Source organism: Prionailurus bengalensis, chromosome D2 (genome assembly GCF_016509475.1).
Source record: "Prionailurus bengalensis isolate Pbe53 chromosome D2, Fcat_Pben_1.1_paternal_pri, whole genome shotgun sequence".
NCBI classification, from domain to species: Eukaryota; Metazoa; Chordata; class Mammalia; order Carnivora; family Felidae; genus Prionailurus; species Prionailurus bengalensis.
Genome location: NC_057351.1, coordinates 37,730,234 through 37,757,913, shown reverse-complemented (window position 1 = coordinate 37,757,913; position 27,680 = coordinate 37,730,234). Strand labels below are relative to the sequence as shown.

The window sequence follows — 27,680 nt, the reverse complement described above, 5'->3', positions numbered from 1 at the left end:
CACCCAACCACTCCATCACTGACGGAGCCGACTTGGAGCCTCACGCACTACAGATTTATCTTAAACTGTTCATGGAATCAGATTGCCAATATACTCTGCACAAGACATGAGCTTCCTGCTGGGGCAACGTACCCTTATCCAGCAGGCAACCTGGTCTTTGTATGGGGAAGAAGCCAGAGGGGCTGTGATCCAGGCCACGTCCCCAACCCCTGGCCTGTACCTAATCCAGCCACTTCCTCTCACCTTCAGGATGTTAAGAAGCCAGAGACTCCTTCTCCTCTCTCGCCCTCCCTCACCTTCCGCCCAGGGATGTTATGAGAATTAATGGGATAACAGATGAAGTGCCTCCAAGGAAACGGGCTACATAAATCCAAAGTGTTGTTATTAAATTCCAAATTTAGCCCTTGGGATCAGTGAGACATGACAGATCTGGGCTGGGAGCAGTCCCAGCTGTGTGTACAGGAAGTCCCCATAAAATCAGAAGCCACAACGTACAGGCTTTAGGGGTCAAAGGAAACCCTAAAAAATCCCCCAGGCCTGCACCTTGCAGAAGGCCCAAAGAGTCTCCACAGCAATCCCACAGAGCAAGCAGCTAGACCCTCCTTATACACAACCAGTGACAGGAAGCTCACGACTCTCCAAGTCAGCCCCTGCCCTCCTCCATCAGCTCTGAGTTTTAAAAACTTCCTCCTATCCAGCCAAACCATTTTGCCTTATTTTCCACACACTGGGAGAAATCTCACCCTTTTCCCACATGATAGCCCTTGACCAATAACACCTATCCCCTCTTGTTTACAGCTAAATACTTCCAGACCTTTTCAGGGGTGCCTGGCTGGCTCAGTTGGTGAAAGCGTGCAACTCTTGACCTCGGGGTTGTGGGTTTGAGCCTCATGTTAGGTGTAGAGATTACTTAAAAATAAAATAAAATCATAAATAACTCCAGACCTTGCAAACAGGTCTCATAAGCCATCATCTGAAGGCAGGCTATCATCCCGATACTCCTCTCTGAACAAGCTCCACTTCACAGTTTCCAAAAATAAAATAACCCCAAGGAGTGGTCCAAATGGACAGGGTAAGAGGACTCACTGTTCCTTCACTCTAGATGCCCACTTCCTATGGAGGCAGCTGGAAGCAACAATTTGTGCTTTTTTTAGTATCCAAATCACACCATGAAATCATATAATCTCCATTTAGGTTTTAGGCCATAATCCCTGCCACACATGTATCTGTCTAGTTATGGCCCTGAAGAACCCCAGAAATGACACCCAAGGTGGGTGGGTGGCCTCCTGGGAGCAGAGAACCATAGCACATGACACAGCCCTTGGAGCCAACCCTGACCTAAATTCACGACCCTGCCACTTACTGAACCTTTGGAAAATGACTAAAATCCTGAGTTTCAACCTGTTTATCTCTGAGATGAGGATAATAATGCTTACCTTGCAGAAGTGTTGTGAGGACACAGAGTATATACGTAACGTGCCTAGCACGGCAAACAGTGAGGATTCAGTAAAAAGCATTATTGTTCTATTCAAAGTCTCACGGGAGCCCTGACAGAAGTTTCTAAGGACAGAAAACTCAGGAAGTGACAACATAGTCCACTGATTTTCCACAAGGGTGCCAATACAATTCAACAAGAAAAGAACAGTCTTTTCAACAAGTGGTGCTAGGACAAAATGAGTAGTCACATGAAAATGAATGAAGTCAGACCCCTTCCTCACACTGTCCATAAAAATTAACGCCAAGTAGGTCACAGACATAAATGTAAAAGCTAAAACTATTAAATTCTTAGAAGGAGCCATTGGAACAAACCTTCATGAACTTTGGGTTAGGCAATGGTTTCTTAGATTTAACATCAAAATCACAAGAGACAAAAGAAAAAACAGATAATCATCAAAATGTAAAACACTTGCCTTTTAATTTTTTTTAACATTATTTACTTTAGAGAGACAAAGCGCAAGTGGGAGAGCCAGAGAGAGAGGAAGACACGGAACCCAAAAGAGACTCCAGGCTCTGAGCTGTCAGTAGGGCTCAAACCCAGGAACCGTGAGATGGTGACCTGAGCTGAAATCTGACACTCAACAGACTGAGCCACCCAGGCGCCCCAAAACATTTGCCTTTTAAAGAGTACCATCAAGGGGCACCTGGCTGGCTGTCATTAGAGCATGCAACTCTTGATCTTAAGATCTCGAATTCAAGCCCCACACTGGGTAGAGAGACTACTTAAAAAGCATATGTTTTAGTGGCACCTGGGTGGCTCAGTTGGCTGGGCGTCCGACTTTGGCTCAGGTCATGATCTCAAGGCTGGTGAGTTTGAGCCCCATGTAGGGCTCTGTGCTGACAGCTCAGAGCCTGGAGCCCACTTCGGATTCTGTGTCTTGCTCTCTCTCTGCCCCTCCCCTGGTCACCCTCTGTCTCTCTCTCCCTCTCAAAAATAAACATTAAAAAAAATTTTTTAATAAAAAAATCAAATGTTTTAATAAGAAAGTAAAGAAAATAATAAGAACATCATCAAGAAAGCGTAAAGACACTGCACAAAATGAGAAAAAAATATTTGCAAACCAAACATCTGATAAGACATATCTAGAATATACAAAGAACACTTACAGCAATAAAAAGACAATCCAATTTTAAAATGAGCTAAAGACTTTCTAAAGACATATGAACAGCCAATAAGCACACATAAAGATGCTCAACACCACTAGGAAATGCAAATCAGAACCATAATAAGATACCACTTCGTATCTACTTAGCTGGCTAAAATCAAAAATACAGATAATAGTAAGTGTTGACAAGGATGTAGAGAAATTAGAACTCTCACACACTGCTGGCAGGAATACAAAATGGTTCTGCCTCTCTGGAAAATACTTTGGGAATACCTCAAAATGTTAAATACAGAGTTACCATATGAGCCAGCAATTCTGCTCCTAGGTATATATCCAGAGAAGTGAAATTGTTATGTCCACACAAAAACTTGCATATAACTGTTCACAGTACCAGAATTATTCCTAATAGCCAAAAGCAGAAACGATTCAAATGTCCTTCAATTGAATACACAAAATAGGGCATAAGCATACAATGGGATATCGTTTGACAATTAAAACGAATAAATTACTTCTACATGCCACAACATGCATGAACCTTGAGAACATCATGCTAAGTGAGAGAAACCGGTCACAAAATGATACACATGAGATGATCCCATTTACATGAAATGTCCAGAATAGGCTAATCCACAGAGACTAGAAAGCAGATTAGTGGTTGTCAGAGGCTGGGAGGGAGGGAATGCTAATGGGTAAGAGGTTTATTTTTTGGAATGATGAAAATGTTCTCTGTAAATATACTAAAAATAGTTGAGTGGTACACTCTATAAGGTGAATTTTATGGCATGTAAGTTATCTCAATAAAACCGTATTTTTAAAAAGGAATGAAGTATAAGGGCGCCTGGGTGGCTCAGTCGGTTAAGCAGCCGACTTCGGCTCAGGTCATGATCTCGCAGTTTGTGAGTTCGAGCCCCACGTCGGGCTCTGTGCTGACAGCTCAGAGCCTGGAGCCTGTTTCAGATTCTTTGCCTCCCTGTCTCTGACCCTCCCCCGTTCATGCTCTGTCTCTCTCTGTCTCAAAAATAAATAAACGTTAAAAAAAAAAAATTAAAAAAAAAAAAAGGAACTAAGTACTGATATGTGCTACAGTATGAAGCTTGAAAACATGCAAAGTAAAAGAACCAGTCATAAAAAAGATCCCATGTTGTAGAATTCCATTTATAGGAAATGAAATGTCCAGAACAGGCAAATCTATAAAGAGCGAAGGTAGACTAGTGGTTGCCCAAGGTAGGGAACAGAGGCTGGGGGAAATAGCGAGTGGCTGCTAAGAGGAACAAGGTTTCTTTTTGGCATGATGAAAATACCCAGAAACCCGGTGGCGGTGATGAGGTGCACAATTCCAAAGCCCACTGAATTATACACTTTTAAAGGATAAACATTGCAGTATCTGAATTACGAGTAAAGCAGTTTTTAAAAAGAAAGTTTGGTGGGTTTTTTTTTTCAGTGGCAACATGGGGTGGTCTGGGAGTGATGAGGAGGAGGCAGAAGTCCTCACAACACAAGCGGCGGCTGCTGTGGACACGTCGGCAGTGCTCTCTGTTCATCCCCTCAGGAAGTGCTCCCTCTGCCCCAGTTAAGTGGAGACTGGGCTGCAGGAGCTGGCAGGACAAGGAAGGGACCTCTGTCCTGGGCGGGGCCGGTCAGTGTCACATTGCCGGTAAGTGACAAGTTGGATGCCAGGTCTAGTTAATGGAACTGGCTACCTGGAATAGGAAGCAATGGGGAGGTGGGCGTGGGGAAGGAGAGCATAGAAAGCTGCCTGCAAAGGAGGAGTAGGAGTGGACTCACAGAAGGGGAAGGAAGAAGGAGGGAAGGGCTGATTTGTATCAGAATCCTTTCCCAGTCCCGATCCCAGGGAGGCTGCCTGCAGGGCCTACACTTTGGTTCTTAAACACCTCTCAGCTTTCCAGTAACTTCCTTTTGCTTGAGAGGCTTCTACTCAGAGTCTCTATGAAACATCCATTTTCTTCATCCAGCCATGGCAGAGACTGGTTGCTGTCCCCCAAAAGCATTTTCCCTACTTTTGCCTGGGCTAGAGCTAGCCTACATTTTCCAGCCCTCTTACAATTAGGTGTGCCAGGAGACTGAGTCCCAGCCAATGAGACAGGAACAGCAATGATGTGGGTGACTTCTGGTCAGGACTTTGTGGAGAAAGGGTGCCTCTCCTCCCTCTTCCCCATTCTGCCAGGTAGATGCAAGTGACCAGGAGGCCCTGAAGATGGCAAAAGGCAGAGTAGGAGGAGCCCGGATTCCTGACTCACCACATGCAGAGGAGAGCCTCCTGCTGACCAGGAATAGCCCCGCCGTATCTGGCAACCATTTGCAGAATGGAGCCAATACTGTGAGTAGCAAAGCAGAGGAAGTGGCTAGGTCCTCATAACACTCTTGATCTGCTGCATCAACCAACCCTGAAGACCCCTCTGCATCTAGATGGCTTCTTATATAAACAAATAAATGTCCTCACTGTTCAAGGCAATTTAAGTGGAGTTCTCAGTGTTCTGCGGCTGAAGGCTTCCTACCCAAAACACCATCTAAACCAAAGACAAAGCCAGCTCAGGGAGCACCAGTCATAGACGTTTTGACTCTTAGCTTCTCAAGGAAGACCTCTGTACCAGTGATACTCTGCAAGATAGCACAGGGAAATGAGCTGAACAGCACGGAAAAGTCCCCCAGACAACACTGCAGTGCTTTATAACCTTAAAAACAGAAGGAAGATGGTGTTGGAAAAACTGGACAGCCACAAGCAAAAGAATGAAACAGGGCCTCTATCTTACACTATGCACTTATACATAAATCAACTGAAAATGAATTAAAAGATTGGGGCGCCTGGGTGGCTCAGTGGGTTAAGCATCCAACTCTTGCTCTCAGCTCAGGTCATGATCTCACGGTTCATGAGATCAAACCCTGCATCAAGCTCTGTGCTTATCTCAAAATAAATAAATTCTAAAAAAAAAAAAAAGAAAAATGTGGTAGACACCATACACATACACATACACACACACACACACACACACACACACACACACACACAGTGGAATATTATTCAGCCATTAAAAAGGGAGGGGCACCTGGGTGGCTCAGTCAGTTAAGCATCCAACTGTTGGTTTTGGCTCAGGTCATGATCTCTGTTTCATGAGTTCAAGCCTCACATTGGGCTCCAAGCTGACATGCAGAGCCTGCTTGGGATTCTGTCTCCCTCTCTCTCTCTGCCCCTCCCCCAATTATGCCGTCTCTCTCTCTCTCAAAATAAACTGAAAAAAGAAAAAAAGGAAATCTTGCCATGTGTGACAACATAGATGGAGCTTGAGAGCAGGCAATACACTAAGTGATATTCAAGCAAGAGAATACCGTTATGATCCCACTTATATATGGAATCCAAAAGAAGTCCCAAACTCAAAGAAATAATAGAGATTGGTGGTTGCCAGAGGCAGGGGGTAGAGTGTAGAAGAAACTGGTGAAGGTAGTCAAAAGGTACAAATTTGCAGTTATAGGATAAACACATCCTGGGGATGTCATGTACAACATGATGACTATAGTTTACCATATCATATATTTGAAAGTTGCCAAGAGAGGTCTTAAAAGTTCTCATCACAAAGGGCGCCGGGGTGACGCAGTCATTTGAGTGCCCAACTCTTGATTTTGGCTCAAGGCATGATCTCAGGATTGTGAGATCGAGCCCAGCGTTCTTTCTCCCTCCACCCCTCCTCTGCTCTCTGTCTCTCTGTCTCTCTCAGAGTAAGAAATGACTCCTGAGTAGCAAACAGCTCAGTCTGGGGTCAGAAGGGGAGTGAGCTCAAGGTGAAGAGGACTGAAGCTTAGTCTTCTCCCTACTACTGATGAGCTGTGGGACTTAGGGAAAGTCAACTGTGCCTCCGTGGCCTTATCCATAAACAGAAGAAAATGCAGCGCTACCTGCCTACAAAATGGGAGATGCCAGATCAACTAAATAACTTTCCTTCTCCAAGGAGGCTGGCTGGAAAGATGCATCTTGTTGAACACATTTCCTCTGCCAACAAGAGCTGCAGTTCAATGGTGTTTGCCTATGGGTCGGACAATTTCTAGCCAAACTCTCAGAGTATCATTGCAGAGGATGGCAGCCAGCAGAGGGCTGTACCCAGACCCTCCCTTGACTCCCACATGCCTCTGTGATGTGCACGTCTACAGCTCTCCGAAAACACAATTCCAGAGACTAACTACCCAGGCAGAGCAGCTCAGCTGGGTGAGCAGTCACAGCAAGCTGTGTGTAGTACGCCAATCCCTGGATTAATGAGGTGAATGCTGAATGAAGCCTCGCACAGTCACGGCCCCTCCCTCTGCGCAGTGTGTATGTGGAATACACTCTGCAGCTGAGAACAGGGTGTAAATCTTTCCTTCTTCCAAGAAATGCAGAATAGAAATCTATAGCAAATCCTTTATGTCTAGAGATCTGTATTTTAAAAAACCCAATTTGATAGTTTCCACCTTACTGCCTTGCACCAAGTCCCCAGCAAGGCTTACTTAAGTGGATACAGGAGATGGATGTCTTACAGCAGGGTTTATAGCTGCCCTGCAATCCAGGTTCCCCGACTAGGACAAGTCTGTCTCAACTCCCCAGAGCAAAATTTTATAACAGCGCCTGAAGGCCACCACTCTCGGCACCACTCCCATCTTGCAGAGTAGGGAACGGAGGCCCAGAGAAAAGGGACTGGCCTGAGGAAATATGGTTGGGACAGAGCTAAGGCCTGAAGATGAGTCTCATGACCCAGCACTCTAGCCCCCTACCCAAACCATCCAAAAACTGGATGGAGGCACTGCACCACAGGGAGAACACTGAACCAGAATCAGGCCACTAGGGTTCAAGTGTTCTCTTACCCAAATAAACTGCAAGCCCCTTAGCTGGGGCACACAGCTGAGGGGCAGCTTACAAAGGAGAAACGCTATTTGCACTGAATCTGCAGAGACACTGCAGCACGGATGGGTAGACATCGCCATGCGCACGTGAACAGCAGAAAGCCCTGCAGGTTCAGCTTCCCTACGAGGGCCGAATCCTATAAACAAGATTACCACCCCCATTAGACCTTCTCTGAGAAGAAAGAGTGACCTCTCCAGTTGATGTGGCATTAGGCTTTTTTCATGCTTCCGCAAGGAGAGCGGCCAGGACAACAAAGCAGGCTGCATCCGAGCCTGTGCCTACAGTGCCACCTTGTGGGAGTCTGTGTGGCTCCACAGACCTCTTTATTCCACCAAAGGAAAGGCCAGTAATTGGAGCAGTCCTTACCACCGCCCTCCCTGGTCCCCACAGCTGTCGCACTGAAATGTGCCCCCCTGCCCCTCAGTGGTTTTCAAACTTCAGCCTGCACAAGAAGCTTCTTAAAACACAGGTTGTTGGAACCTACCCAGCTTTTGGTTCAGTAGCTCTGGGTTGGGGCCCAAGATTTTACATTTCTAGCAAGTTCTCAGGTGATGCTGATACAGCCAGTTCAGGACTTTTGGAAAACCACTGCCTTTGCAAATCTCTCTGCACCCACCAATGCTCAGCGAAAATTCTAGCCCTTTATGAGATGTTCCAAATGTCCCCAGACTTCTACCATGTCAAAGCTATGTTAACTTTGATCAAGTTCCTTAACCTTGAGCCTCAATTTTATCTGTAAAATGTGGATATTAATAGCTCCCTCACAGAGTACTTGAAAAAGATAAATGATACACAGGTCTCCCCCTCAAAAAACCTACATGCGCACTTATTTTTGCTAACTGAAAGGAATCCAAAGAGCATTTTCATTTTTGCAGGAGTGGGGGAGAGGAAGCAAAAATAGCATTTAGTTTGTTTTGCAGCACTCCGAGTGGCACGAGTCACTGCCAAGCCCCTTGCCCCAACATACACTCAGCACCAAGACGCCATAGCTTTGAACGGTGTTGTGAGCACCTGTGCTTTACCTCAATGTATTTTGTTCATCCATTAGTAAGATGTATCCCAAGATTTCAGGAAAGCCCGAGAGGTTACTTTCTGGGTCTGAGAACACTCCAAAATTCATATAAATTAATAACTTTGTTCTTTACACCTTCTGAAAGGCTTCACAGGATCACTCTACTTCCAGATAGCCAGGAAAAACTGTAATTCCTCGAACAGGTTTACTGGCATGTAGAAAATAAATGTCAGCTATTCTGCCATTATTTTATTAGCAGTAGCAGTATTACTGTTCATGTCCCAGCTTCTCGAGGACAGGGATCATTTCTCCTACTCAACACTTCTGAGGCAGAAGGGACCTTAGAAGCCCATTAGTCCAAACTTCCCTAGAAGCAGCACCTGGGGAAGTTGTCACAACTTCAGATGCTTGGGTGCCCCCCACAGCTAACTCAGGAGGCCTGGACATTTGTATTCTCAACCAGCACCCAGATGCCAAATTTAGGAACTACTCATCTAGCCCTGTACCTCATCTAGACACGGGAAAATGGAGGCTCAGAAAAGTCTTACCATCCATAGCCCCAGGTGTCTAAAGGCTGAGCAAGGATCAGAAACTAGGTCTCTGAATTCTAGTCTAGTCCTTTTCCAAGCCAGACTGCATGAATGCCATCTCTTCAATCCCTAGCCTCCTGCGCAAATCCCCTCTCCAGCATGCATGATGAACAGTCCAACAGCTTTATGTATCCCCCATGCAGAGGAATTCAGCATGGGACACGGACATTCAATCCACAGCTCAACATCTCATTCTCCAGCAGTTTTTTATTCCAAAATATTGAACAAGGGAAAAAAAAACCCTTAGCCTGTTGCACGAGGTCCTCAGTAACCTGCTCCCTGCTGACCTCTCTAGTCTCACTTCCCTCCAGAACCTCACTTATACCCTAACCCCCAACCAGTGTGGACTCTATTTTGGGCGTCTCACTTCCACGTCTGGCCTACAGAAATTCAACAGGGAGTAGATGGTAAAGGGCAAATGAAAGCATGGGTGTTCACCCCCCTAGACCCACACTGCAGAGTTCTAGAACTCAGGAGAGCCTCTACTTCGCCAGCACAAATGAACTTCTGGTGCCCTTAAACCCAACCCGAAGTCTTATTTTTGAAATGGGAGTTTCTAATACCAGAAACACACTATGCCAAACTGCTGAAGCCACCAGTCACCACAGGGCCTTCCATCTGATCTACAAGCATGCTGCTCCCACCTTACCCACCTGTACCCCAAAAGAGTGGGCTCACTTCACCCACACCTGCTGCTTATTCCTACCCTGCAAAAGTTCTTTTTGAGCTTCCATGGCACTAGATCAAAAAACCCTGCTCCTGTGCATCCAGATTAGATTGTCCCAGTTGGTGGTATTCCCTCAGAAGCCTTCTAAGACCCAGTCACCCTGCACGGTTTCTCTCACCTCTGGATACCTATCATGTAATTTAACACAATTAAGCACCGTCTGCTGCTTCACGGTGAGAAACCAGGCCAGGAGACTGTGGGGAGTTGCTTAACCCCCTGAGCCTAGAGGGAAGGGATATTTTCTCCATTCACTTCCCCAAGTCCCCACCAGAGACCAGGGCACACAGCAGCTCAGTAAACAGGGGATTCAGTTGGCCATCACTACTTCAATAATCTCACGGCAACGGGCAATCTGTTGAACACAGTGGGCATACAAATCAGTTATCTTGGAACGCCTGGGTGGCTCAGTCGGTTGAGCGTCCAACCCCTGGTTTCGGCTCGAGTCATGATCTCACGGTTTGTGGGTTTGAGCCCCACATCAGATTCTGCACTGACACTGGAGCCTGCTTGGGATTCCCTCTCCTGCCTCTCCCCCACTCACGTTCTCCCTCTCAAAATAAACCTTAAAAAAACTCATGTCTTGTTCACCTTCACGTATCTTGCAGACAACAGCTACTCAACATGTGATCAGAGGCACAGCAATGAAGACTCTGTATTTGGACAGCTGTGTTCCACCCCCAGCCCCACTACTTGCACAAGTTGCTTAACTGCTGTCAACTCTCCAACATGGGTCCAATGACACTTGCCTCTTGTGGTTACAGTGCAGATTAAAGGTGTTTATCTGGAATCTAGAACAGCGCTTGCCCTGGCTCCAAGAGTATGACCTATTAAGATGCTGTAAGGAGAACCCAAAATAACCAACCAGGGAACCAAGCCCACAGCACTGGTAAAAGCTGCTTGATTCCTTGGGCACATGCAACTACAAATGAGGCAAGCTGTCAAGAAGCACCCCAGTATTCACTGGCGACTATAAAACCACCCCCATCAGAATCACCTCTAGCTTCTTCAAAGATCCCCGCTACCTCTCACCAAGCCAAAGCCTCCCACTAGGGCCAAATTGAGGAAAGGGAGGTATTCTTCCTCACTGTTGACTCCCCTTAGTTAACTTTGCTTTTTGCAAGGGCTCCTTCAAAGCCTGCTGACAGCACAGCATGGTCTGGTTACTGTCAGGGTTGACAACGCTGGATCTGAGAATCCTGAAGTTCAACAGCACACATGCCCACAATTTAAACTGAGTTACTGCCAAGTCCTTCCTATCACACATTGCTTAGCAATGCGGTTCCCAAACTGTTCTTACAGGTGGATGCTACATCATTTGAGCCTCAAAATAGCCTTTAAGTCAGGTCAGCAGAGCAGGTACCCATGGGTACCTCAATTTGAAGAGAAGTTAACCCTATCATTTGACCAAATGACTTGCCCAGACATCTACATGGACTACATGGAAAAATCACACAGAACGGACATGAGATCAGAGCGCAGGCAGTGAGGGTGTGAGCTAGGCGCAGGAGCAGAGGCTGCGGTGGAGGCGATGGTGGACTAGACAACACTTATCCTGAGGCAGGTGGCCAGGCATCTAACCTTGCCAACTGTCAGTATGGAGGAAGGTGAGCCTGCTCTTGGGTCCCAATATTTCAAGAGGCTGTTAAATCTGGATTGTTACGTATCATTTGTTCAGTTTCAAAATGTGCCCTGCGCAACAAAGCTCACAGACAAGACTACCAGTCGGTGACTTCGGCAGCCGCCCAGCCCAGCAGGTCCCTTGGAACAGTGAGCTCAGCCAGAGTTCATCACAACTCCAAGAGGCTACTGGATAAATGCCAACTCCACCCTCCCTGAGCACACCCCAACAGAAGCTTCCATGCCTTGTGACTGCTACCAACCTTCACTTCCACCCAGGCTCCCTGCAGCTGTGCCTGCTAGCTCACATCAGTCCCTGGGACTCTGCTCTGAAAGCCACCACCAACCCTTCAGTTTGCTTCCACCAGTCCTGCTTAACCTTCCATCCACCGGCCACTAGTTCACACACCCGCCTCCCCCAGCTCCAATTTACCTGGTGCCCTGCATCCCCTCTGCCAGCTGTCCCTTCCCTTCAGCACCTCGCTCCTGCCTGCTCCTCCCCAGTCCTCTGCTCCCTCAGTCTCAATGCCACAGAAACCCCTTCTCTTTCTACAATGTTGGCCACCAGGCACCAGTGACCTCTGCACTGATAATTTGAAATCCCCCACTCCAGGGGCGCCTGGGTGGCTCAGTCAGTTAAGCAGCTAACTCTTGATTTTGGCTCAGGTCATGATCCCAGGACTGTGGGACCAAGCCCCACATCCATGCTGAGCGTGGAGCCTGCTTAAGATCCTCTCTCTGCCCTTCTCCTCTGCTCACTCTCTAAAAGAAATAAAAATTAAAACAAAATAAAATACCCCCCCCCACTCCTATACATCACCAGTCAGCCATTTTGGTGAAAACGGACACTTGCAGGCCTGAATCTCCCACTCCTCCACACTCTCCTACTACATCCTGGCCCTAGCAAGGACACCCACAGGGCCATGGGTTCCACAAACCCAAGAGTGCAGCCTGAGCATACAGGTGCAGCCAGGCGGAGCAACTGCACCCACCCCACCAGCCGCAGGCCTTGGCCAGCAGGTCCAGCCCCCACATCCCTATCCTCAGGTCTCCAACTTCTTCAGTCTCTCACCATGCTCTCCAAAACATACAACCATTCCTACCAGCAACCTTGTGCTTTCTGCTATCACGATTCTTGCCTTTTCCTGAATCCCCATCTACCAACTAACCAGGTCTTTCATTCCATTACCACTTCCTGAGGTTTCTCTGCTGCTTTTTCATCCACAGACACAGTTCCTATAGTATTTATAAGCTTGACTCCCATACGGACCCACGTTAATATGCAAACCAATCCTACACCAACTTCAGGGCAAAATAGCATCCAAAACCCTTAAGCTATTAATGCCTCTTCACCCTCAACTCAACTTCTGCACTTTCCACCCTCTCTATCCTCTCATCAAAAGGCACCACCCCCCACCTTTAGGGCGCCAGGGTGGTTTAGTCGGTTAAGCATGCGACTCGATTTCAGCTCAAGTCATCTCACGCGTGGGTTTGGCCCCACACTGGGCTTGCACTAACTGTGTGGAGCTTGCTTGGGATTCTCTCTCCCCCTCTCTGCTCTTCCCTCACCCATGCTCTTGAGCTCACTCTCAAAGCAAATAAACTTAAAAATTTTTTTCAAAAAAAAAAAAGGTACCCCAACCCTCACAGTAATCTTAAAACCACCACTCCTCAAATCTCTCAAATGTACACAACTGACCAATCATCGAGCTCGAGTACTCAACCCTGATGCCTGAAAGACAAACTCAGAATCAACATCCAGCAAAGAAAAAGTAACACCACATAACCCTCCATATTTCACCAAAAGCACATACTATCAGATTTACCAAGCTATTACACACTACACCCAAATATTCGTTACACTAGAGCCTCTGATTCCCCACTCATAATACATCACTCACTTATCCCATAAGCACAAACTTACAGTGGACTAACAATGATTTTGGTGGATCCTACTGACTTTATGATAGATGATGAAAACATTTAGCAATCTAGTAATTTATAATCTAGTAATTTCCTGTCGAGGCCAGCAAATTTTTCAGTTAATTAAGAATAAAGTCAGGTTCTAGGAAGACCAAAAAGGAATTCAGATTTCAAGTGTCTTTTTCAGAGACTGACCAACTAGACTGATGGCAAGTATTCACATGAGGCAAAACAGACTGGCCCTACCTATATGCTCCTGCTTTGCTGAGACTGTACACCCAACACCTTTGTGCCACGGAAAGGAACAACAGTCATGCCAAGTTTTCACTGAAAGCTTATGTGAACATGTGAATCCGGGCAGCAATCTAAATCCGCTCTAACAGCAAATTATCATAACACTTCCAGTAAACATCAAATGTTTCAAACAACCAGACACATAAAAGTTCTTAGTTTATTAATCCTCTCATGAAAAATCTGCACAAACGCCAGATAGTCCCTGAAGCATCTTTACTCCTTCTGTGGAACAAAGAAAAAGAAAAATTTAGTTAGTTAACCACCTTTAAAAACCTGAAAATTAAAGTTCAAACCCTTCAACAAACTCCAAACTTAATGACGCTCATGCAGAAAAAGTATTAGTAACCTAGAATATTAACTTTGTGATAACACAAGGGAAGCATCAAGAAATAAAACTTGCAAGCATTCAAGTCAGAAATGAAATAAAAAAGCAGTTAAATACTACTAGATTTTAAAAACAAAACCATGTAGTTATCAGTATTTAGAAGTCTACAGTTCTTGAGAGAATTTGTAAGTGGACTTCCAAAACCATTTCACATGCTCTATAGTTTTAAATTACCATTATCAGTAAACAAGTCTAATGATCTACATGAAAAGCTTAAATTATACCTGTTGTCCAATCTCCAGCTCACTGAATCAGTGGCAGGGAAGGGAGAAAGGAGGGAAGAAGGAAAAGAAACATTTCATTAATAGTCCCTTTTCAAACTCCAAAATAATCTGCATTTACATGCATGCAATCAGACACCTTAAAAATGACGGTTTTCTTTGTAATTGTATACCAAACATTCTTCAGACACTCACTGATTTTATTCCCCCCCATTCTGAGAATACCTCGCATGATTACTACCGTTCTTATGTAAACAAAGTGGCATGAGGACTTCACAATGAAGAGATCATGCCAACGGCAGTGCCAACCCAAGCTGCCACCGCCTACATATACATGAAGTACACATGCCTGACCCTTATCCTTCCTGCTCTGCTCAGCAACATCATGCTGGGCACACAAGCACCATCAACAGACATGGGAAGCATCCCACACAAGAATCTAAATTAATTTAGCCTCAGAGAGAACTCTAAATGATCAAGCAAGCCTAAAACCTGTCTCAGTTCAATACTTTAAACGTCACTGTTCACAGCCACCGAAAGCAGTACAAGTTAGTTTTTAGAAAGGCAAAACTCAGTCGATGAAAAGGCTTCAAATGCTCCTCAAAAGCGAGACTATTTATTCCTTCATTTAAAACAACTCTATCGTGATCTCCCAGTCTGTGAGTTCAAGCCTCTTGTTGGGCTCTGTGCTGAAGGCTCGGAGCCTGCTGCTCACCCTCTGTCCCTCTCTCTCAAAAATAAATGAAACGTTAAAAAAAAAAAAAAAAAAAAAATCTATCGTACCCAAAAGCTAAGAGCAAATACCAATTTCAACATCCAAACAAAAACAAAAGTTAACATCAGTATGCCTGGCCATTTTGAGTCAAATACACGTGCATATTTACGCATTCATCTCCCAGCCAGGTTTTCAGAGCTATGCTAGTGAAAGGCACCAGTGCAACCTGAAGTAGGGACAGTGATGCTCAGGTCCACAGAGGTAGCCCCTCCACACACGTCACCGTCAAGCACTAACACACAGGTCTCAAAGGCTGAATGAAGACAAGAACGGGTTAAATGTCCTTTGGTCTAGATCAGTCCACTGACTGAATCTTTTTGCAACCTCTGGGACTTCCGTTGACAGGTATAAGCCTCACAAACAGGGAGCAGTTCTAAGCAGCAAGTAGTTCCTCTGGCAGTTCATCCATTACTAGAACTCCACGGCTGAGAAGACAATGTGATTAGAGAGGTGGGCAGGCATAACACATTCACTGCCTGGCAGGGAGTCATCGCTAGAGGAAGCACAAAGGGACAGTGACTACAGTGTTTCAAAACCCTACTACCCTCCAACCCAGTCTTAGCCCACTTCACATGCTATGGATTGGGGCTGCTCAAATGCACAAAAATGGTTAACATGGGGTAGTGAACTACTGTGACCAGATAGTTATAGAAAAAGAGTATTTGTCGAAAACCTTGGTGTGAATATACAATTACCTTGGAATTTTTTCAATTAAAAGAAAAACGGACAGCAGATGGAAAATCGGAGGTCAATAAAAAGCAATGTACGGGGTCCTGGGTGGCTCACTCGGGTTAAGCCTCCAACTCTTGATTTCAGCTTAGGTCATGATCGCACCATCATGACATACAGCCCCGCATTGACAGTATGGAGCCTGTCTGGGATTCCCTCTGCCTCTCTCTCCACCCTTCCCTCCCTTGCGCTCTCTCAAAATAAATAAACTTTAAAAACTTAAAAAAAAAAAAAAAAAAAAGAAAAGAAAAGAAAAAGCAATAGAATGGTACAAGGCCATTCTATTGAGCAAATGCTTCCTGGACACTTCCTAGACTAGAACTGCCAATGAAATCAACCAGTCCCAGGGTCCCTAAGGGAAAGACTGTTGACAAAAAAAATGAGAGAACCCTTCCCAAGCCCTGTATCAACCAAAGCCATTTCCTGGGTATGTAACTGGGGCACAGCATTTCCCAGTACAAATTAAAAGGTGCCTACTTGGTAGAGTACCCACCTTCCTCCACCAGGTCACTTCGCAACATAACATGCATTTTTGAGTTTCCAAAATAAACGAGATTAAAAGTTTTTCTCCTTTGCTCATAATCTACCATTTTAAAACATAGCATTTCAATTATAAAACACCATACTACAGAAAACTCTTGTTGTCCAAAAGCCAACATGCAAAGCATCAAAGCAAACTCCGTGAAGGTGATGCATCCCCACACCGTGCTCACAATCTCAGTACCTGCTAGACACTTCATTTCTGATGAACAAGAAATCCAAGAAAGTAGAGGGAAAAGGCAAAAAAAAAAAAAAAAAGTTCACAGAACACTTGATTATTTGTTAATTTAACAACCCAGCACCTTAATTCCATTCAACTATTATTTACAGTTAGCTAGCAAAGCTGGTAAAAAGCTGCTTATCATTAAAATCACTTCAGTCTTGGCTAACTGGAGAGGAAAGCAATTGAGATCTCTCAGCTGCCTCTCCAGCATGCCAGGAGAACATGGGCCACATTGATTCAACAGCTTCTTAAACCAGTTATCCGTTTTAAGCAAATAAATTTAATCTCCGGGAACCAGACATACTTCCCCATTAACAGTCTAAACCAATTAGCAGTAAAATGGGAAACTTTTCCTGATAGGGCTTGCAAGATGCCCACCAAGATGACTGAACCGATGTGGCCCGTGTTGTGCTAATCTGTGAGCTGACAAAGGGTGGGCAAAGCTACTCTAGTGAGGTGTTAAGATACTACATCGTGTAGCGTCTCAAAACACGTTACCTTCTGTAATCCAGAAGAAGTGGGAAAAGAAAAAACATTAAAAAGGTTATTAAGAAAACAAATCCCTCCTTTCTAGAAACTAAAGACCTGCAACTGACATTTCTGTATTCTCCTTGATAAACAATACCTTTTTGCCAGCACCAACATTAGCTTTTGCAGTTCCCCTGACTTTCTTCATTCGGTTCTTGCGTTCCTTCCGCTGTTTTCTCGACGTCTTTTTCTTCTCATACAGGCCATGCTGAAGGAGAAAGGAGTACCTCATAAGTGACTGGCAACATCAACTCAGCATTAACTAATCTGGTAAGGACCATGACCAAGCCAGACAGTTCAAGAAATGCAGCTTCCCAAAATCAATACTTCTTCAAGCACATTTAAAAATACTTGTTTGTGCTAGTACCTGGTCATCAAATTAAGGGACACGTATATGTACAAATCAATGGCACAGGAACCAGATGTGCTCTCAACGCCCCACGTCACTCTGCCGTTCCTGCTGCCCGAAGACTGTTTCCAACCAACCTTCACATGGACCTCAGCTTCAACGTCACCTGCTCAGCAAGGCCTCCCAGACCACCCAATCAAAGAGTGCAGCATCTATCTACCACATCATGTTTTCCCTCACCTGTGTTCTACTTATCTGATGGCAGAGAAGGAGAAAGAGAAACAAAAGTACCTGAAAGTAACCGTCTGCGTACTAGTTTACGACCTAGAATCTAAGGGAGCTTCTCCGGCTCACTGCTGTAGTTCACTCTAGTGCTTGGCACCCACAAAATGATCAAAAACCTTTCATGGTTCCTGGCTACCTGTGAGAACCAAATCCAAACTCAGACTTTAATATCAAGGATCTCAATTTGGTGCCAACCTTTCAAACTCATCCCCCTATTTCCAACTCCTATCCTCACAATTATTACTTGCCCTTCTAAACACAGCTCCAATGCCATCTCTTCAAAAGCTGTAGACTCCATTACTAACACCCTGCACTCTTTCTTATCTGTACATCTGTCGAAGAACCTTCTCTCTTAACCCCGTTAGTGTTTAGATCTGTAGCTTGTCCTTCCCCAGACTGCTTGCTCTTGCTCATTCCACTGCACCCACAGCACAATGCTGTTGAAATTCAGTCTTCAGTAACTGTTGAACAAATGAGAACACCTACTCGTGCAAGTCTATGTTTGGGTTCATTTTTCTTTGCATAATCCAAGGAATCATAAATCATGCCAAAGCCAGTTGTCTTGCCACCTCCAAAATGGGTTCTGAATCCAAATACAAAGATGACATCTGGTGTGGTCTTGTACATTTTGGCTAGTTTTTCCCGAATTTCTGTCTTAGGTACTGTTGCCTTTCCGGGGTGAAGAACATCGATGACCTTAAAAGAAATAACAAGTTTTAGCACTTATCATTACGAAATGCATTTTTTGAAGCAAAACAACCAAACTGTGATGTGTCCTTCCTTACCATCTGTTTCCGCTGAAGTAGTCGGTTGGTCATGAACTTCCTGGTCCGGATAGTTACTGTGTCATTCTGAAAATATTAGACACTAGTTAATGATACCACTCAACCTTTTCTTGATCCCGCTGTAATTTTCCAAGCTCTGGAACTGCCAAGGAGTAGCCACCAGCCATATGTGAATAATCTCTAAATATCAAATGACATTTAAGATGCAATTCCGAATCCCGCAGCTGCAGGAGCCACATTTCAAATGTTCAAGAACCACAGGAACTAGTGGTGGGAATGCTTCCATGAAAAGAAAAACAAATCCCAAGTGCCTACCTTCTAGGACACCTCTAACACACGTAAACTCAGTACCAAGAAAACCCATTCAGCAGCTTTCTGGAAACTTACTTCTCTTTGCTACGGGAATCACTCTGGAGCAGTTTCTCTAACTCAACACCTCATTTTGGTCCTAATTCTGTGAGGTTTGTCCTATTTTAACCTGTTTAGGAGCACCCATGGCCTCTAACCACTAGAGGCCAGTAGCACCCCCAACTACCCAGTCGTGATAAGAAAAAAATGTCTCCAGATTTTGCAGACTGTACCCTTAAGTGTAAACAAACCCCAAAATCGCCCTCACCCAAAAACCCATTCTCTGAACTAAAACTACTTCCACTTTAACAAAGGTTATAGTCTCAACTACGTTCCTAACATCCTGCACAAATCTGACACAAACACTGCACTCTGCATGTCAACTACCCGTCTTGAATGGCCCACAAGAAATCCTACCCCCTTCTAAATGGCCCAACAGCTCTTACACAAGTGACCACCAAGGAAACGTGGGCATTCGGCATGTTTCCACTAAGAAAAAATTTTACAAAAAGAGGAGAGAAAGGAGAGGCAACAATTGGTTGCTACGTTTCAATTTCAGTTTGAAAAGCCACCCCAAAGTAAGTTCACTTCAATAGTACCCAACTCTTCAGAAGATCGGGGGGAAGGGGGGGTTGCAGAGGAGGTCGACTTAGAAATGGGTGCTGAACCTTTAAGACAGAGCTGACTAGTCATGACTTAATCCACACTCTTTGCAGGCTTCCATGTCCAGGGCCTCGGTTTCCCCAGTGTGCAAGAAGTTCCATCCGGCTGACAATATTTTAGCTTACACGTGGAATCGGCTTCACTCGCCACAACTCGCCCGGGCGCCGCCAGTACCCGCTTCACCTCTAGAGCTGCCATCACTTGCAAACCGCCTATCGCAAACTGAGACCCCCCGGTGAAATGAGTCTCACCCCACCCAGCCCAATCCACTAGGCTCCACGAAGGCGACAAACGCAGGAGACGCTCGCGCAGTCCCCAGGCCCGGGACCCTGAAACCCGGCGTGTCCGGGTCCGGCAGCGCAGCCCGGACTCCCCACCGACGGCTCCGGGTCTCTAGGCAACCAGCCTCCGTCAGACACACCCAAAGAAAAGCGACGGGGCTTCAGGTGGCCATAGCGCAAAAGGCAGGACCCAGAGACGAAGGATGGCTCAGATACGCAACGGATGACTGCACGGATCTAAGGAAACTCACCATGATGGCGGTCGAGCTTTAGGCAGCCAGGGAGGAAAAGAGAACCACTAACCGCGGGCCAATCATATCAATGCGCTCGGAAGGACCCCAGGAGGCGCCGGCGTGTGGGCGTGGCCCGAACCGTGAGGGCGGCCGCGCCAATGCCGGATTGAAAAAGGCTTAAGGTGAGCCAAGGATCTTCGGCCACACCCCCGGGATTTTGGACTGGCCAATCCAGAGGCGGAACAACTCGGGCCGACGGATTTACGCCAGCGTGGGTTCCCTTTCAGCTCAATTTACTGTCTTGAACTGCGCTTCTTTAAAGTTCCGATAAGCCGAATTATAGTTTAAATTGTCTCATTGCGAGTTAGAGGTTCGTAAAGATGCAAGACATCTTAGGAGATACTGTCAACCAGCCTCCTCATTTTATAGCGAGGAAAACTGCAGAAATCCTGACTCAAAACCTTTGTTATGTCAAATATATAAAACTATTTTCGTTGATTGCTACGTATTGTTTTTCTGAGATTTTCCTGGTGATTTTGTAAATTAAAAACAAAAAACTCATTAATTAATTTGCTTTTTCTGAAAATCTTAGTCCTTATCAACAACAACAACAAAAAAGCTGTTTGATCCATAAATTCGTTTAGTTGTTTAAAGTAAAATGGTCATGCAAAAATAAAGAATATATGTACATGTTCAAAGAGACATTAGGAAAGAACTTTCCGAAGGTTAGAATGAACGAGAAAACCACAGTGCAGGCTTTGAGGACAACTTTCCTATATTTTTTAGAATAATAATAGTTAATATTCACCGAGTGATTGTTATGTGCCTGTTACATTCTAATTACTTTCACCTTCATTTTGCCATTTGACCAACTAAGAAGTAGGGTACCTATTGCTGACCCCTTTTATAAAATGGGGAAACTAAGACATAATGAGGCTAAATAGCGTTCCCAAAGTTACACAACTTTTAGGTGGTAGTACCCACGGAGGCACTGTGGTTCCAGAACGTTTGCTCTTAACCTCTCTATGACAAAATCACTCATCAAATCTTGTTAGTATGGTCTTGTTAGTATAGTATTGTCCACAATAAGTAAAGTAAAATCTGATTTGCTTTGCTTTTCGTCTGTTGCATTTGTGTTTTGCTAGTAAGAATCCATGGAGTCTAACGTACCTTCTTACAATTCAAAGGTGTTAAACCACTTCATTGGATTCGGTTTACAGTTCCCCACAAATAGTAAAGACATTTTTGGCTCTGTAGCACTGAATCCTATGGTAGTATGGTTTCCTTGGTAGTCTCATGTGCTTAGATATCACACTAGGATCACCTCCCACAGGTTGTCACAGACTGGGTAAGCAATTTATCTCCTGTACACATTAATGATTTTCACTTTGCAGTGTCCCCTCATCTTGTATCCCTAGCTCATCATGGCTAACTTTTCACAGATTTACAGCTTCTGTTTTTGTAATCAATAACATGTTTAATTCATTTCTTTTTCAAAGTAACTTTGTAAACTGAAGGTGCACGCATGGCCGTGTTTTCTGACCTGTTTATTTCCTTCCGTGGTCGTCCAGTTGGTACCTCTGTACCCTGGGCAGGTTCATTTTAAGCCTCCACCTTAACTTAAAAAATTAGAGGATCTTAATTAAGATGTTGTTGGTGACGATGACGACGATTTTCCTCTTTATGCAGTTTTTGTCTCCCTGACTGCCTGAAAGTCCTGAGGCAAAGCGTTGCAGTATCTCTGCAGGTGTCAGAAGACCTGGAGAAATGGACCGGAAATGGGCTTTTGGAAAATACAGCACAGGCCCTGGTGCAGTTTCAAAGAGGCGCCGCAAGATGGCAGTGCAGGGAGAAGGCGAAAAGCGGCGTGTCCGAAGCCTCTCTTGACTGACAGCCGCGCCGGCGAGTAGCGGAAGAGGAAGCGACCACGTGGGGCGCTCTACGGTGGCCGAGAGGATGCCACTGGTGTATTAGTAACGAGGCAAGAAGCACGGCCGGGAGGTGCAGGGAGCTACGTTTCTCTAATCTAGCTCCCCCGGTCTCGAGGAGGGTGCCCCGGCAGCCGTCACCATGGTGAAGGAGCAGTTCCGAGAGACAGATGTGGCCAAGAAAATGTAAGGAGGAGCAAGAATGGCCAAAGGACGGAGAAATGAGGGCCAAAGGGGCGCGAGGTCAGGGGTCCTGGGTCTCAAAGAGTCGGAGATGAGGGTCAGTTGGAAGGGGAGGGCCAGGAATCAGCGGAAGATGGTGGGCAAAGCTTAGAAGTAATCAAGGTAGGTCAAAGAAATCGGTCAGGCAGAGGGCATTCCAGCACTCGGGGGACTGCAGGCCGGGGGTGGCCCCTGGGCTTTGGGAGGAGTAGGTGGGATGGGACGTGAGCCTTGGGCCTAAGCACGAGTCCGCTCGAGGTCAAACGATGGCCCCTTTGTTTCAGCGAATCTTCTGCCACTGCAGCGTGGGGGAGCAATCTGGGCCGGGGAGTGTGTCTAATTCTGGTATTACTGCAAAGCACCTAACACGGAGGCAACATTTGCTGACCAAAAGCTTGGAGTTACCAGCTAGAAAGCTGTACCACTGGGCTGTGGGTGGCAGTCTCAAAAATAAGGCTGCGCTTCTGGGTCTACTCCTTCAGAGCTTAGTTATCAGGCCACGACCTCTCCTTAATGCTTCCAGTGGGAAAATGAACCAGTTGCTGTTGCAGCAGATGCTCACTGAGGAAGGTATGGTGTGCTAGACCCAGCCATAGGCTTTAGGGATGGGGCGTGAATAAGACCTTACTGCCTAGTCTAGTCGAGGAAGGTAGACAAGTGAACCTTGGCAAGTACAAGCGTAGGTATAGGGGTTCAGAGAGTATGTTATGAGAAAGCAGAAAAACGCTGACCAGATAAGGAGCGCACTGGAGGGAGAAAGGAGTGATGAGAAGGACATGGGAGATCTGAAGCTGTGTTCCAGAGTCATCTGGCAGGCAGTAAGGAACCTTTGAAGCGTGTTAAGCAGGGAAGTGTCTTGATAAGAGTGCTTCTTCTGGAAGATCTCTTGATTCTTGGGGAACAGAGTAAGAGAGAGACCTTGGAGGCCGCTGCAGGGGGTCCAGGCAGGGGTAAGGATGGTCTGCATGAGGGTGGTAGAGTCATTGGAGAGACGTGGATTTTAGAGGAGTTTAGGATATAAAATTGACAGGATTGTTAGGGATGAGGGAAGGGAGAAATGAGATTGAAACACAGAATTTCTTGCTTGGGCAGCTGTGTGGATGGTTGCCATTCAAGGGGAACAAGTATCTTACTTGGAAGAATCTGTATTTCCCTGGCCCCTCATGCCCACCCCAAACCCCATCCATATTCAGATGTAATCTGTTCTCACAAAGCAGGCTGGCAGACTCTGTTAAGATGCAAATTAGGTATCTGAGACTTCCATTTAAAACCTTCTAACAGCTTTCTTTTGCACTGACATTTAAATTCTCTACCAGAGTTGCCAAGCCCAACCTGACCTGAGCCCTGTACACCTCACTGATTTCATCCTGTACCATTAGTTTTCTGTGCTCCATCATACTGGCTTGGTTCATTTGGTTCTCGAATGCCACGCTTGTGCTGGCTCTGGGATCTTTGCCCTAGTTGTTCTCTACTAAAAATGCCGGACCTCTGTCTGGTTTTACGGCTGTCTCCCTCTTACTTAAAATTCAGCTTAAATGTCAACTTTACAGAGGTTTTCTGACCCCATAACATAGTTTTCTTAGACTCTGTCTACCACTTCATATCATTTTCAATCTCTGCATCTATTCACTTTTGTGTCTGTATTTGCTTGTCTCTCTTGCCCACCCTGAACCGTGAGTCCCATGTTGGCAGGGTCCTTGTCTGTGTCCTCTAATATGGATCTTCAGCTTGGCACATCGTAAATCCCCGGTTTGTTGGTCAGATGGTTGAAGGAAAAGATTTGGGAAAGAAAGTTCTGGGTTCTGTTTTAGATGTGTCGAGTTTGAGGTGCCTGTACGGCTATGCAGAAGAGGTGTCTATTACCGTCTCCAGCCGAGTAGTAGTAGCTGGTCTATAGGAGATTAGACAGACATTAACAGGTACTCCAGTGACACAGTCACTCAAGAGGGACGTGTAGAATAAAAAGGAGTTGTGTTGCATCCCTAGGTGAGGAGAGATCATACTTAAGGGATGATAGTAGGAAAAACAACTACAAAAGAGACTTAAGAAGGAACAGGTGGCATGGGGCCAAGGCATTCAAAGAGTATGTGGTGTCACCAAGGCCGTGAGAAGAAAATATTTCAAGATAAGGGGGAGAGAGAGTTAACATCCAGCACTGCAGAGCAGGAAAATAAGAACATTCTCCTAGAATTTAGCAGCAAGCAATCATTCACTTGATAGTAAGAATGGAAATTATTTCGTAGGACGAAGGGATGCTTACCAAAGAAAAATGAGAGAGATTTGAATATATTTAATAATAGCACAGCGAGCCTACAGACAGTTGGAAGGATAAGGTTGGTTGTGGTGGCTCACTGTGCAATAGCTGCTTTTGGTAAGCAGTTTTGATGTAATTTCTCCCCTCTCTCGTTATTAAGCTCTGTGCACTACATTGGATTTCCACTTGCGATCCCAAGATCAAGAGTCTTGGTGCCCTACTGACTGAGCCAGGCAGGCACCCCAACTCCCGTCTCTTTTTATTCCAGAAGCCACATCTGTTTTGGAATGAAGTCACCTGAAGAGATGCGCCAGCAGGCGCACATCCAGGTTGTGAGTAAGAACCTGTATAGCCAGGACAACAACCACGCCCCCTTGCTGTATGGTGTGCTTGACCATAGGATGGTAAGGTCCCAACTTCCCGCTTCTGTGCGTTTTGACTTGCCAGATTGGAAGAAGCAAGAACTTCTCTCCATCTCCCTTGTTCCCCCTGCACATCTCAGGGTCTCCAGACCTCAGTCTGGAGGATTTGAATACACTGCACTTTCCCAAGCGATTTTGACTCAGAGTCACCTGGTCCCTCTTTCCTGTGCAGTGGTCTCCATTAGTGATTGCGTGTGCTTTTTTCCAAAGGGTACAAGTGAGAAGGACCGTCCTTGCGAGACCTGTGGGAAGAACCTGGCTGACTGTCTGGGACACTACGGGTACATTGACTTGGAGTTGCCATGCTTCCACGTGGGCTACTTCAGAGCAGTTATAGGCATCTTACAGGTAGGCGCAGAGGTGTCCGTTTTTAGGGTGTAAACTTAGGAACTACTGCTCAGGGACACTGGGAGTGAGCTTAGGAGCCGTGAGTGGTCAGAGGGACATCTGGGGAGGATTTTTACATTACATAACGTAATACTGCGTCTTACAAGAAGACGCATAAGGATTCTTTACTCTTGATTTTTCTTGAGTAGGAGGTAAGTACGTGTTGTAAAAAGTAATCATGGGCGCCTGGGTGGCTCAGTCAGTTAAGGGTCCAATTCTTGATCTCTGCTCAAGTCATGGTCTGACAGTTCGTGGATTCAAACCCTACATCAGGCTCCGTGCTAATGGCACAGAGCCTGCTTGGAAATCTCGCTCCACCTCCCTCTCTCTGCCCCTCCCCTGCTTGCTTTCTCTGTCTCTCTCTCAAACTAAACTTTTTAAAAAAAAAAATTTTTTTTTAGCGTTTTACTTATTTTTTTTTTTCCAACTTTTTTTGTTTTTGTTTTTTAATTTATTTTTGGGACAGAGAGAGACAGAGCATGAACGGGGGCGGGGGAGGGGCAGAGAGAGAGGGAGACACAGAATCGGAAACAGGCTCCAGGCTCCGAGCCATCAGCCCAGAGCCTGACGCGGGGCTCAAACTCCCGGACCGCGAGATCGTGACCTGGCTGAAGTCGGACGCTTAACCGACTACGCCACCCAGGCGCCCCTTGTTTTACTTATTTTTGAGAGAGTATGAGTATGAGAGACACACAGTATGAGTGGGGGAGGGGCAGAGAGAAGGAGGAAGACACAGAACCCGTAGCAGGCTCTAGGCTCTGAGCTGTCATCACAGAGCCCGACGTGGGGCTTCATCCCACGAACCATGAAACCATGACTTGAGCTGAAGTCAGACTCTTAACCAACTGAGCCACCCAGGCGCCCCATAAGTAAACTTAAAAAATAATAGTAATCATGAATCAAGCAGTACAGAACAGCACAAAATTTAAAAATCAGCAAAAATTCTACCAGGCAGCTCTGACTATAGGTAGCATTCTGGTAAACATCAGCCCCCTCTCTGTGCATATCTCCGGGCACATCGCTTAAAGTCTCCTGGGCAAGAGGTAGGGGTAATTTTTTTTTTTTTTTTTCCTTCAAGAAAAGACTTTTTCATCTCTCATCCTTTCATCGGTTTTAATTTTTAAAAGATGATCTGTAAAACCTGCTGCCACATCATGCTGTCCCAGGAGGAGAAGAAGCAGTTTCTGGATTATCTGAAGAGACCCGGCCTGACCTACCTCCAGAAACGTGGCCTGAAGAAGAAAATCTCTGATAAGTGCCGGAAGAAAAACATCTGCCATTACTGTGGTGCTTTTAATGGTGAGGAGAACACATAAAAGGTTTGGTGATAGTCATTTCCACTCACTCTGGTCCATTTAGCTTATTAGTTTTATGGAGTGTTGGGAGGTCAGGTTTTTTTCTTGCAAACTAGACATTAGAGCCTAGCAACTGATGCCCTGTTAGCCAAATGCATTTTCAGTGATTTCATTAGCCAGACTGCAGCCTCAGGCCAGCCTGAGCAAGTATCTCATTTTCCCAACCTTGGTAAATAAATTCTCTCTTACAGGTACTGTAAAGAAATGTGGATTACTGAAGATAATTCATGAGAAATACAAGACCAACAAAAAAGTGGTGGATCCTATTGTATCAAATTTCCTTCAGTCTTTTGAAACAGCCATCGAGCATAACAAAGAAGTAGAACCACTGCTGGGAAGGGCGCAGGTGAGCCTGAAATCACATGCCTGCCTCCCCCTGCATCACACGCACCCATTCTTACCCCCCCCACCGATAGACATGTCTTCCGAAATGAGAAGCTCCATTAAGGTAGATCTCTAGGAATACTTCCATGGAAAGTGTTTATCTTACAGTGTGTTCAGTGTTTAATGTAGACTGATGATGTAACTAACACGCTTTTTTTTTTTCTTTTTTGCATTTATTTATTTTTGAGAGACAGAGACCGCATGAGCAGGAGAGGGGCAGAGAGAGAGGGAGATACAGAATCCGAAGCAGGCTCCAGGCTCCGAGCTGTTGGCACAGAGCCTGACACGGGGCTCAAACCCACAAATTGTGAGATCATGACCTGAGCTGAAGTCGGACGCTCAGCTAACTAACACACTTTGAATTGTGCAGACAGTATGTCTCAGTTGTATCATAAGAGATTGTGGCATCACAGCTATACAGAGCATAAACTGAGAGAGCCTGTGTCTCACATGGGTGAGATCTAAGAAATTGTAGGTAACTCCCGTTACTTTTCTTGGTACAGGCTTAACTAGTAGAACTTTATGAAGTAGCCTGTTCTGCCTCACTTTGATTTCGATTAGTACTGAATTCACACAGTACCATCCAGAATTGGTAGTATACAAAACTAACAAATCAGTTGAGTGGCTACTGAGTACCAAATTCTGTCAGTCATATGGGGAGTGTCAGGAACTGTAAGACAGTGGGTCTGTTGTCACTGACCCCACCGTTTAGATGTGTCACGAGCAAGT

The 27,680-nt window shown here is 45.5% G+C and overlaps 2 protein-coding genes across 8 annotated transcripts in view; one reads left to right on the top strand and one right to left on the bottom strand.

Moving 5' to 3' along the window:
• Positions 1–13,793: 13,793 nt before the first annotated feature.
• Positions 13,794–20,091, bottom strand: RPS24 (ribosomal protein S24). 6 transcript variants are annotated; one of them, XM_043596682.1, is made up of 8 exons: positions 20,018–20,090; positions 18,475–18,540; positions 18,176–18,385; positions 17,153–17,263; positions 17,026–17,028; positions 16,489–16,506; positions 14,264–14,285; positions 13,794–13,876 (listed from the first exon to the last, which is right to left on the bottom strand). In XM_043596682.1, the coding sequence occupies exons 1-6, from the start codon at positions 20,018–20,020 to the stop codon at positions 16,501–16,503; spliced, it is 399 nt and encodes a 132-aa protein (XP_043452617.1). In that variant the 5' UTR covers positions 20,021–20,090; the 3' UTR covers positions 13,794–13,876; positions 14,264–14,285; positions 16,489–16,500. The 6 variants fall into 6 exon arrangements, with proteins under 6 accessions (XP_043452617.1, XP_043452620.1, XP_043452619.1 ...); XM_043596685.1 differs by lacking the exon at positions 16,489–16,506; XM_043596684.1 differs by lacking the exon at positions 17,026–17,028.
• A 1,830-nt stretch (positions 20,092–21,921) lies between these two features.
• The window catches only part of POLR3A (RNA polymerase III subunit A), a 51,571-nt gene continuing 45,812 nt past the window's right edge, over positions 21,922–27,680 (top strand). Inside the window, exons 1-5 of one of the 2 annotated variants that reach the window (XM_043596680.1) lie at positions 21,922–22,113; positions 24,672–24,807; positions 25,036–25,173; positions 26,340–26,511; positions 26,759–26,913. In XM_043596680.1, the coding sequence (XP_043452615.1) occupies positions 22,070–22,113; positions 24,672–24,807; positions 25,036–25,173; positions 26,340–26,511; positions 26,759–26,913 (645 nt within the window). In that variant the 5' untranslated portion in view covers positions 21,922–22,069. Of the gene's footprint in view, positions 22,114–24,671; positions 25,174–26,339; positions 26,512–26,758; positions 26,914–27,680 lie in introns of both variants that reach the window. The other variant, XM_043596679.1, reaches the window with a different exon arrangement.